Here is a 12,261-nt window from a genome sequence, read left to right as displayed (position 1 = left end):
ACGTCACAGTATGTCCCACATATCCACACATCTTTACTTGCAAATGTTTATTGCTGTGAGTAAATTGGTCTGGTCTGAGGCCTCTGGCTTCTGCCACACCATCAATACTGAATCCCCATCAGGACTCCTCTGTCACAATGTTGTTGCTCCGTGTCGTGGGGAACTGCAGGGGAAGCCCTTTCACATGCTCCAGCAGTTCATACATGGTGTAGATTTTGTGGTGGGCCTACTCAAAAGCCCTGGTCAGCCCACCACCTCTTCTCCACCCACACTAGCAGGGTAAGCTCTCCAGCCTTGCCCTGGCTAGCTCACCCGAGGGGCATGGTTCGCGCTCCTGCACTCTTGCCCTAACCCTTGGGCATAACTGCTTCACTGGTGCTTCTGCTCCCAGAGGCAGCTCTCCTGTGCTGCCCAGTCATGGTCCAGGGCCTGTTCTCGAAAGTGCTGTAGCCAGTGAAAGGCAGGGCCACCTCTTCAGTTTTCATGATCAGGGCCATTCTCCTAATTACTGAAGGTGGGGAGTGGACGGTGTGGAGGGCGTCATGCCTATGCCTATCCCACCTCACAGCGGACAGACTGCAGAGCCCGCTCTCATGCACTCATGCTTTCGGGGTCAGCTCATCCACATGCCTGTCGCCAGGGTCAGCTCCACTGTGCTACCCAGGCCCTGTACAAACCCAGCTCTCCTGCTCTCTTGCCCCCAGGGCCAGCTCTCCCAACTGCTGGAGGTGGTGAGGGGAACGGGGACAGTGACTGCCCATTCTTTTCCACCAAACATTGAACATGTTTTCCCCCTACCAAAGTCCAGTTTCTGTCGCCCAACAGTCTTAGGAATGAGATCTGTGGTCAGTCTACTAGGGAATACGTCATTTAAAAACAAAAACAAAAAACAAAACAAACAAACAAAAAAAAAAACTGAAGCTCCCTCTGCCAACAACCGTCACATGCCAATAGATTCTTAGCAAGATGTGGGACTTGGTACCCACCTGCCCTCCTCTGTGCTGGCAGTTTGTTGGACTTGAGCCTGCATGGGTCTTATGTATGCTGTCATAGTGACTGTGAGTTCATATACATGACTGTCCTGCTGTGTGAGAAAACACTGTTTTCTTGAAGTCAACCACCTCCACCATCACCAACACCACTGGCTGTTTGCGCCTTTCTGCCTCTCTTTAGGAAGATCCTTGTACTTTGAGGGCTGGATACATGTGTCTTATTTAGGACTGAGCACTCCCCAATCTCATATTTGCTGCACGGTGTCCCACTGAAGATCTGTTATTTTCCTGTTGTTTTTACTTTTTTTACTGTCGTGAGCATGTACAGTTATGATGCAGCTGGAGTGGCCTTCCTTATATTAATCGCAGCATGTGATATTTGTGATATTTCTTATTCCTGTAAGTTAACGGTTTTTGAAACATTGTGAAATTTTATGTTAATGTCTTCAAAATGTCTACCCTATTTCCCTCTCTTTATTCGATTACTGTTGTTGAGTTATTATGACATTTGGTTTTGAACCACGAAGAAAACTTCAAATAAGAGGGAAGTGTGAATGTAATGTCACAATTTCTCAGAAAATGTAGTTCTTAAATATGCATAAATAAGTCATACTCCAGAACATTTACATACCAAATGTTAATGTTACCTTTCTTCTTCCTTTATTCTTGCAAAATATCTCTAGGTGCCTTTCCTCCCTCTGCTGTATATGCAAGAAAAGACTTGCTACAAAGATCTACCCACATTGCCACCAAGACTTTCCAAGCTCTTCGCATCTTTGTGAACAATGAGCTCAATGAACTCTATACAGGACTGAAGACAGCGGAGAAGTTTCTGAAACCGGGTGGTCGCCTGGTCGCCCTCTCCTTCCATTCCTTAGAAGATCGCATTGTCAAGCGCTTTTTGCTTGGGATAAGCATGAGTGAAAGATTTAACCTAAGCATTAGACAGAAGGCGAAGCTGACTTCACCACTGGACTCAGATCACAGGCTTGAGGAGAGAAGCTCTGTAAGAGCTCCTCAGAGGTGGGAGCTGATACACAAGAGGGTACTTACTCCAGAAGATCAAGATGTGCAAGATAATCCCAGAGGGCGCTCAGCCAAGCTCAGAGCAGCCATCAAACTATGACGATCTTATTATTTGACTCACAGTTTTGACTCAATATTTGTATTTTTTTTAACTTAAAACTGCATACTTACATAATGTAAGTATGGGGTAGTCTGGACATTAATGGTATCTAGCTTTTATTTTCCTCTGAAGAAAATGTAAGAAGTTTTAACATGATATAAAAACTTTACCTCAAGAGCAGAGTCTTAAGAATGGAAAACTATGTTAATGTTGGTCTCTGCATTTTATTTTAATTATAAAATGTAATTCTTTTATGAAGAAATGGAAAAACTATGACATTGTATTAATCTGAATTTGAAAACTCAAGCATATCTGTATGCCTTAAATTCCAAATTGAGAGATTCACATTTGCAATGGACTTTCTATGGCTTATATAATTCATGACGATCATGGAATAGATTATAATTTCCCCTACCATAGCTTTGTCAAGTGTAAGCTTTCTTACAAATTTAAAATTTTCAACATTATTTAAAATATGCCATACTGATGATCTTCAGTAGTGACGTCATAATTGATTTGAAGGCGTTTTTCAATATGATCCATATTTCATACATAGCAAAGTAAGCATGTCGAACTGCCCTAACAACCCTCACAGAAAATTGCAGGTCCAGAACATCTGTTTGATGTCGGGTGTATCTACTGCAGTATTGGTCAATATCTGTAGCAAACAATGTAATCACTTGTTTCATCTTGAATTTTTGTTTCCTTAATTAATTTTTAAATATTATATTCGTGAAAATAAAGCATGATATTAGTTCTTATCCTTCCCACTTCTCTTCTCTCTTTAATTCCTCGTTCATTGGTCTCTCACTTCTCTAAAACAGTCACTTATACTGCTTCATGTCACAAGGATTTATCGTCCTCCAGAGCTTTTCCTTTTCTTTCACCTTCTTTCTGTTTGTGTGTACGTATAATACCCATGTGTGTGCTTATACATACACACACATATATATATATGTTATATATATGTATATATACACGTGTAAGTCTAAATCTAGTTTCTTTTGCATATGAGAAGAAATATGCAGTTTTTATCTTAATGAATCTGACCTTTTTGCTTGACATAACCCAGTTTCATCATTTTATTGAAAATAAAGAATCAAGAATAAAATATTTATGACTGAATAAAATCCCTCTATTTATATATGCTATACTTTATGTGTGTTCACATGTTTGTGTGGGCACAGGTATGTGCAGGTGTGTGTACATGTGTTTGTTTCTGTGTAGGTGAGAAGTTTGAGATAAAGTATCACAGTCAGCATGGAGCTTACTGGTTGGCTACACTGAGTTGCCACTTAGCTGCAGAGTTCTGCTTGTCACCACCTTCTGACACTAGAATCACTGTCATTGCCATTTTTCCCCACTAGCTTAGGAACTAATTCCAAAAACTGACATTTGGATTATGAAAATCAGTTAAAAAAACAAATGCTGTAAATTTGATTAATCCATGGACTAATAAATAGACAATTCTTAAAAGATAAAGTACAAATGCACAATTACACACAAGTGGTTAGTATCTTAACCTAAAGGATATAGAAATTGAAACTTACCAAGATCACTTGGTAAGAACAGATATTACACCCAACTTTAGCCAAAGAAGAGGGATGTAAGATGGTATGAAGGAGGAAAGGCTAAGCGAGAATTATGAGAGTAGAAGAAGGTCTATGGGGAAAGATAACTAACTCTACTAAAGACTTTGAGAAGGACATGGAAACCTGCTGCTATAGAAGCTTCCTGCCATGAGTCTAAAAAAGTTCTAAAATATATACATACATGAATTTAAATAGAGTTACCCTATATGGTGCCAGGGATGATACATCCCTGACACCATAAACTATCAAATAAAAGGTCCAGTGCCAAGTATGAGTTACTTTTTGAGTTGCTGGTTTCTGGGAATACCTTGCTCCCCAAGCAATCCAGGTTAATGCTATTGCTGTTGGTTGATGTCCAGAACTTGATAGGATCCTATTTTTGAAGATACCACATGCCTAAGTGACAGGACATGGAGAATTCAAGCTGGTATTGACATGGAAGCTTCATCCCTATTGACTAATTTTCATATTTCTGGGCTGTACCATGTAGACTTCTGGGGAAAAGAAGTGATCAGTAGTTTACAGTTATGAACTATGATGACTGGCTTGGAAGAAATAGGCTCTCTGGTGCAAGAACAATATGAAGGTTCTGGGATTATCAGACTCCAACCACTTTTATATTAGAGTAAAGGCCTCATCCATTAGTTAGAGCCCATGTCTGCTACTGTCTACTGGACCAGGAACCTATGGCAGGATAGGCCATAGTTCCTAGGGGAGATTATCCAACTATTCTACTAAATGGACACAGAATTTAACTGCCTCCTAAATACATATAAACTGCCATGTTACTAAACTAGCATTGAAACATGTATCTTTATGCTTCCTGTTAGTGTCCTCACTGCTCATCAAGCAAACGACAGCAAATGCAATCAAAATGCTCTGTTGTGACGATCAGCCCCAACAGATACCGCTACAGGACTTCCCTTATTTTGAACTTGGTGACTGATAACTTCATAAAGCCACCACAGGAAAATCTCTCTAACAGGAAAATATCTTATATAATATATATAAGAAAAATCCCAAAACAATCGCATTTACTTGTAAAATCCTATTGTAATAAACATATGTACCATATTCTGTTGCTAGGCTTTTGCGGAGTTCATGATAAAATACATGAATGTATTTTAAAAATGTAAATCTAGAGGATGGTCTTGGGAAATTGAGACAATATACAGAAAACGAAAACTAGGAACTACAGTGTTGGGTACTTACACAAAAATAAATGAGTCTTTATGATGGACATGCAGTCTTTGCTAAAACAACATGTTTGACTCGCCTTAGTGGCTGCTTTCTCAGATTTGTTGAGCATAGCCTTAATTTGATGTGTCAAATGAAAATGAATTTCAAGTTTTCAGTTCATGATTTATTTTATTTTTGCTACTTGATCAATATGTTTATTGTCTTTATGAAAAAAAATCTTCATAGAAAACTGCTTTAGTTTTTAGCAGCCTGTTTCTGAACGCTGAGGAAGCTTGCCTCCTTCTGGGAAAAAAAATATTTTGGGACGATTCCACCTCTTCTTCTTCACTTCTCTCTTGGGCTTCTTCTCATAGACTGGATTCTCTCAGATAACAGCATGAGCTTCTTATACACCTCTTCTATCGTGTCTGGGGTTACGTTATTCTTTTTTTTTTCTTACAACTTTATTTTTTAAAAAAGAGATACATGTACAGATTCTTAAAAGCATTTTGGCATAAAATCTATATGAATATATTTTGTCAGTACTTGATTATTTTAAAGGTTTGATAGCATGCATTTAAATGTTACTAGTTGCAATGAGCATAAAGTGCATGTAAAACAAAATGTAACATAGAAATAGTCAAAGTTTTCTTAGTGTGTAAAGATTAAACATAATGATTTTTAAATAGCAAAAATTGCCATAAGGTTGAACAATGCGCTACTCAACGATAGCATGGTCAAAGAAGAAATAAAGAAAGAAATTAAGGATTTTCTAGAATTTAGTGAAAATGAAAGCACAACATACCCAAACCTATGGGATGCAATGAAAACAGTACTAAGAGGAAAGCTCATGGCACTGAGTGCTTCCAAAAAGAAACTGGAGAGAGTTACGCTAACAGCCTGACAGCACACCTGAAAGCTCTAGAACAAAAGGAAGCAGATACACCCAAGACGAGTAGATGGCAGGAAATAATCAAACTCAGAGCAGAAATTAACCAAATAGAAACAAAAAGAACCATTCAAAGAATCAACAAAACCAAGAGCTGGTTCTTTTGAGAAAATTAACAAGATTGATAAACCCTTAGCCAGACTAACTAGAGGGCAAAGAGAGTATCCAAATTAACAAAATCAGGAATGAAAGTGGAGACATAACAACCGAAAATGAGGAAGTTCAAGAAATCACCAGTCACGTTCTTGATGTATTGAGAGAACGGTTTCTCAGACACATCTTCATCTTCCTCCATTAGGTAGCGTGTGTAGTCTGCCACATTCTGACCCATGATGGGCTTTCAGTGTGCCTCTGTATGGAACTCCTTGCTTTCATAGTCGTAACCAGGGAATCGTTTGGTACTATGAGGGACAGACAAGTCTCCATCCACAGCTCCCTTCAGGACCCCAAAAACTCTATTGCGGGTTGTAGGTAATACCTGCATCCAAATAACAACAGGTAAGGGCACCAGGCTGGCCATCAATGCTTTCCACATTGCGTTCATCTCCCGTCACCTCCACTTGGCCTTCATAGATCTTGTCCATGCCAAGCCTATTCAGAAGCCTGCGGGCCAGCAGCAGGCCGGTGCCATAGGCTGCGGCATAGTTAGTCAGGCCGACTTTCACACCGAACTTTGGAAGTTCATGTGCATGTGCTGCGCAGACGATCACATCCCCTTCTATGCGGGCCTATGCAATCTGGCAGATAATAATCTGTTAGTTACAATGAACTATCGTCCTATATTTGGGTGTGTTGTACTTATTTTTTTCCTGGATCACCAATCGCGTCCATGTGTAGTAATCCATTTTATCCTCTAGCCACCTTCTAAATCTCACTTGGTATCTTTTAAAGTAGGCCTTATTCTTGACAACTTTCACGAATCCCATTCTGCGGAACAGAGACCCGCAACCTCGGCTCCACGCAGACCCGCAGAGTTGGCTCTGGAGAGGGAATAAGGTCACAGTTGCATACACATGCCCAGTATGTCACACCGCCAGTACACAAGCCCAGTTTATGATTTCTATAATGACAGTTAATCACTGTGCAACTTTTCGTACATATTCATTTTGTTTCTATCTTTATAAATGATTCATTACATTATTTTTGAAGCTGCAGATTTTTAAATTTGTCTTTTGTATTTTATATAGCCTTTGTATATAGTTTGTGTTATATATAAATATGTGTATTTGTATGTGTGTGTTATAGTATTAGCTATAGCCAGCAGTTTATAGGTGAATACGATATGTCAGTTAAGTTTCTGTAATTTATTTATAAAATCACTTGAAATATTACAAATGTTTGCAAAACTTATTTCCTTAATCTGCAGAATGTTCCATATTTCCAAAAGTTTTTTAAAAAGATCACCATTTTGTTTTGAAATAACATAATTATGAATCTATAATATAAACTTTTAAGAATAATTCTAAATTTTTTCCTTAAAATTATGAGGATTATTCTTAATGAGAAGTAATGATTAAAGTACATATGCACATGTGTGGGCGTGCACACACACACACACACACACACACACACACACACACACACACACACACACTGCTCATTCACTGAGCATGTAGAAAAATTAGCCATTTAGGGAAAACGTCAAAACTTGCATTTCTTCTTTCTATACTCCACTGCTCCCACGATCATATAAATAGAGTATGACAATTTTTAATTAACTCTGAAAATAAATTGAAGTAAATTTAAAAACTAATTTATACATCTTTTTAAATATGTAAGTCTTTTAGCTCATTTTCATGATTGCTACAATATTTTAGTGGATAATTTACATATTTGGTAAGCTCCAGTTAAATGTGATAACCATTAAAATAACAAGGGAGTTTTGTGAATGCTTGATAAATATAAAGTGGTGACAGAAACCCTGAATTAGGTACACAATTCCATGTGTTTAATATCAAGTGGAACATCATTTGCAAACATTCACAAATGTCCTCAAAGGCTTGGTTGTAAAATCAAAATATTTTAATATTTTTGTTCAATTTTACTTATAGATTTTCAACTAATGGTTAACAAGACAAGGTGATCTGACAGATTTCTAAGAGTGTGTAAATACACATTACTTTTTAAACTCATCACACTAAATATTTCAAAATTAAATATTTAATAAAGTGATTTCTAGAAAATAACTGAATGTAATTTATAATGCCTATCACAAAATTTTTCATCTTTCCTCTCACATCCCATTCAAATTATTAGACAAAATGTAAAACAAATTATGTGATGCTTTGATGTATGTATTAGGAGACTGTCCCACTGGTAATATCTTATACTTTTATGCAGTATGTTGCCTTAATTTCTGAACAGATCCTCCAACATTAACAATTTCCTCATTAGGTATCTGGTTACTCAAATGCTTATATGCAAAGCTAAAATCAAACAAGCACATGAGATATTTATGGTTCTTGAGTAAGTAACTGCACCCCTTGTTCTTTATCCGTTTTTATTCATTAACACTTGTCTGCCTTAGTCAGGTGAGGGCTTATATTACTAAATGATCAACATGTGCTCCACCACCCTTGTAAGAAAAAGTGACATCCAAGCATCACTGGTGCTAACATGGGGAACAGTACAAGTAGATAAGACTGTTGATGGCAGAGGAAATAAGAGCATCAGCATCAGGACCATGTGTGGTTGCTGAATATATGAATTTAGGTATGCTATTAAATTTCTTGAACTCTTGTTTATTTTACTTCACAATAAGAAGGTTATTTAGACTTTATAATGAAGTTACTAGGACATGGGGTAATATTTATGCATTAAATCACAACTAAGAATGAAGCGAGACAATGAACAATTCTAGAATCAGTGAAAACCCAGAGATGACAGATATTTAGAAAGTTCTGCCCGATTTTGGTGCACAGCATGAGTAAGGATGTGTGCTGTATCCTGGCTGCTGTGAGTGTAGCCCTTTGTTGCACACAGCATTTGACAAACTGCAATCAGTTCATTTGAGAATTCCTACTTGCTTTTTATTTAGAGCCTTCAGTGTTTGTCTTACGTTGAAAAGGTATTCAAAAGATAAAGCTGATGCTCGTGCGACTGTTTATAAAAACCAAGACGACACCCAAAGAATTAGGTGCTGAAGTTGTTTGACATTGTTTAGGTTGGACAAAGTGTACTTTTGTCCCTACCTATCAGTGTCTATGTACTTTGATGTGTCAAAATCTTCTAAGAAGGAAAGGATTAAGTAATTTTGAGATATTAAGACGAATGCTGTCCCAGGGCTACACAACACAGGCACAGAAAGACAAGTGACTATTCTTTTCTCATATGCAACAACAAGTATTAAAAACAAAAGGAGGCCCTGAAAGCAATAAAGCAATTGCTAAAGACAAAAGAATTATGGGAAGAAAAGATAGCTAGAGAGTGAATTTAATTAAAAAACAATGCACTCAAACATGGGAACCATCAATGTGAAACACATGAATACAATTTTAATAGACCTTTAATATGTACATAAGTAAACGCCTAGTTCATAAAACCAGGATGAAGATGAAAAGAGCAGTTGAATGTGTGTTGCAAAGGAGCGGACAGTAAATAATGAAAAGATTATTGATATTTTGAATGAACTGATTATTTTTTTCACAGACCAGAAAGGTGTTTTATTAGGATGGAATACTTATAGTCTTGCCCCTCCCTTGATCCCAGTGTTTATAAATCTCATCATTCCCTATTCTCTGTTCCCATATATCACAAAAAATAGAATCCTTGCTTCTCCTCCCACAGGTTACCAATTTTCCAAGAATCAATTCAATCTATGTTGTTCCTCTCTCCAGTCTCTAATCCCTCAGAGTTAAAATGGCCATATGCCAAAGCCAAAGTAACTAAGTATCTTTTAGATAAAAGAGAGCATACCAAATATTGTATCATTGTTTCACATTTGTTTAAAATGGAAGAAATTAAAGTTTTAATTGACCTAAACATATTTACTAAGTAGGAAACCATCTTTGATAATGACAATATAATACCTATCAAACATCTTGCTGAGAATAGAAATCTTGGTTTAAAACATAGCTTATCATAAATCTGAGTGAAGTAACACAAAGTGACCTCTTTGGGGGCACATGTGAACATGGAACTAAATGGGTTGAGAAGAAACCGATCTTCATTTCAGAGAGTTTTAGACCTTAAGATACAAGGTTACTAGGGTCATCAACAAGAGTTCTTGGCAAAAGTATTTTCCATCCCCTCAAGGAGAAAAATCACATTTCTAAAATAATTTGTGTAAGTTTCTATGTGTAGTGTATATAACTTAGAAAATTGCCCAAAATGAAGAGACAATGCAATTTTTAAAGGGAGAAGAATGTGAATAGTAAAAAAATCCCCAATGGTGAACTTAAGTGCATGGTATAAAGGATATGAAGAGACCCAAAAATGAAGGAGTAAAAACTGAAACATGTGCAGCTGAACAGCGCTCAGGTCCACAGACTTAAGAACTTGGCAGCTCTGAACGTTTCAGACATGATGATGTGTCGTGGGCAGGGTGTGGGTTCTCCAAGGGAAGTGTCTGAAAGGCAGCTCCAAGTGTTGAAAGGAAATGGAAAGGTGGGGAAGACATAGAATTATGTAGAAGACAGGAATGCGAGTGTGTACATTAGTGAGTAAAACACATGTGAGTGTATAAAAAACAACTCATGTGTGTCAAAGACATGAGAGTGTGTAAGAGACCAGACATTAATGTGTAAAAGACAAGACATGAGTGTATAAAAGATAAGACATATGGGTGTCTAAAAGACAGATATATGATTCCGAGTTAGAATTCTGGCTGAAGTGGAATGAGATTTCAAATGAAAATAAAGAGAAAGGAAAGAGTATAGTTAAAGAGTATGGTTAGAAAAACAAGCAAAATCACTGAAAAAAATCAATGAAAGTCATCAAGCTATAAATCCAAAAAGCACCACAATGTCCTGGGGAATGGCTTATAAAATTACTAGAAGAATTAAATGCCAAAATGAAAAGACACTGGACAAGTGAAAAGATAATGGACACTTTCAAGGACTTTGGCTCAAGGATCATCAAGGAAATCTTCTCTGATAAACTACTTAACATTGCAGCACAATTGATACTTGATAGTAATTTGCTATGGAGACTATACTGCTGAATCTATAAGCATAGGATTACAATAAACGGTAATCTTGGGTACAGGACATAATATAAATACACATCTTAAGATATAAAATTAACAGAACTTGGCAAAATTACAAGGTTTAGGAATTACAGGTGAATGACATGTATCTGAGCTAATTTCTGTATCTTACTGAGTAAAGAATCACTGTCAAACAAGAAATATGTGATTTCATTCTTTAAAAGTGTTGCATCTTTCAATTCATCCTATGGTTTTGTAACAAAGTATAGAAGGAGCTTCTTTGTGTAAAATAAGAATTTAGTTTTACTATTTTTTAATGAAAGTATATTTTATACAATATATTCTAAATATGGTTTCCCCTCTCCCAACCCTTTCAATATTCTCCCTGCCTCCCCTCCTATCCATATTGACATCCTTTCTGTATCTCATTAGAAAACAAACAGAAAACAAAAGAATAGTAAAATAAAATAATTTAAAACAAGGAGAATAGGACCAAAAAAAAAAAAAAAAAATAGGACAAAGAGCCAAAGAAAAAATATAAAAAACACATAGATGCAAAGATACATCCTAACACATAGGAATCCCATTTAAACATGAAACTGGAAGCCATAATATATATGTGGAAGACATGTAAGTTTAAAATAAAATGCCCTGATAAAGTACTATCCAAAAAAGAACTTCTAAAGATGCTAGTGAGTTCAGTGTGTGCTGGGCGTGGGGCCTGCTCTTAAGAATAACTTGTATCCCCAGTGAGACTCCATCAGAGAAATCTGATTTTTCATTACTAGTGGTGATAAATTGGGGCAAGCTTCTGAGTTAGGGATGGGAAATTGTTTCCACTCTTCCTCTTAACACTGTTTCCTCATCTGGTTTAGAATGGTGCAGGCTTTGTGCATGCAATCAGTCCATGTGTTGCATGCAATCAGTCCATGTGTTTGTTGCATGCAATCAGTCCATGTGTTGCATGCAATCGAGCTGTGTGTTGCATGCCTTCGGTCCGTGTGTTGTATTCTCCTGCTGCGTTTAGAAGGCCTTGTTTACTCCTGTATTCTATCTTTTCTGGCACTTACACTCTTTCCACCTGCTCCTCTGCATGATCCCCTGAACCCTAAGGGGAAGGATTTGAAGGAAACATCGCATTTAGGCTTGGGTGTTCCAAGGTCCCTCAATTGTCAGGTTGTCAGTTTGTGGATTTGTTCCTACCTACTTCAGGAGAAAGCTTCTCTGATGATGACTGGGCAAGACAATGATCTATTAGCAGAGCAGAATGTCATTAG

General features: G+C 37.2%; 1 protein-coding gene and 1 pseudogene across 3 annotated transcripts in view; one reads left to right on the top strand and one right to left on the bottom strand.

The window, feature by feature from the left end:
* Positions 1-3,176, top strand: part of METTL15 (methyltransferase 15, mitochondrial 12S rRNA N4-cytidine) — a 173,431-nt gene extending 170,255 nt beyond the window's left edge. For both annotated transcript variants that reach the window (XM_080931673.1, XM_080931672.1), the window contains exon 6: positions 1,676-3,176. In XM_080931673.1, coding sequence (XP_080787799.1) covers positions 1,676-2,118 — 443 coding nt within the window. In that variant the 3' untranslated portion in view covers positions 2,119-3,176. The remainder of the gene's footprint in view (positions 1-1,675) is intronic.
* A 1,975-nt stretch (positions 3,177-5,151) lies between these two features.
* Positions 5,152-6,764, bottom strand: LOC308431907 (large ribosomal subunit protein uL18-like; annotated as a pseudogene). The gene is made up of 2 exons: positions 6,083-6,764; positions 5,152-5,333 (listed from the first exon to the last, which is right to left on the bottom strand). The product of its transcript is annotated as a large ribosomal subunit protein uL18-like (transcript).
* Between the last annotated feature and the right edge of the window lie 5,497 nt (positions 6,765-12,261).

This window comes from Micromys minutus (assembly GCF_963924665.1).
Source record: "Micromys minutus genome assembly, chromosome: 17".
Taxonomy (NCBI): Eukaryota; Metazoa; Chordata; class Mammalia; order Rodentia; family Muridae; genus Micromys; species Micromys minutus.
This window is presented reverse-complemented; position numbering and strand designations above follow the sequence as displayed.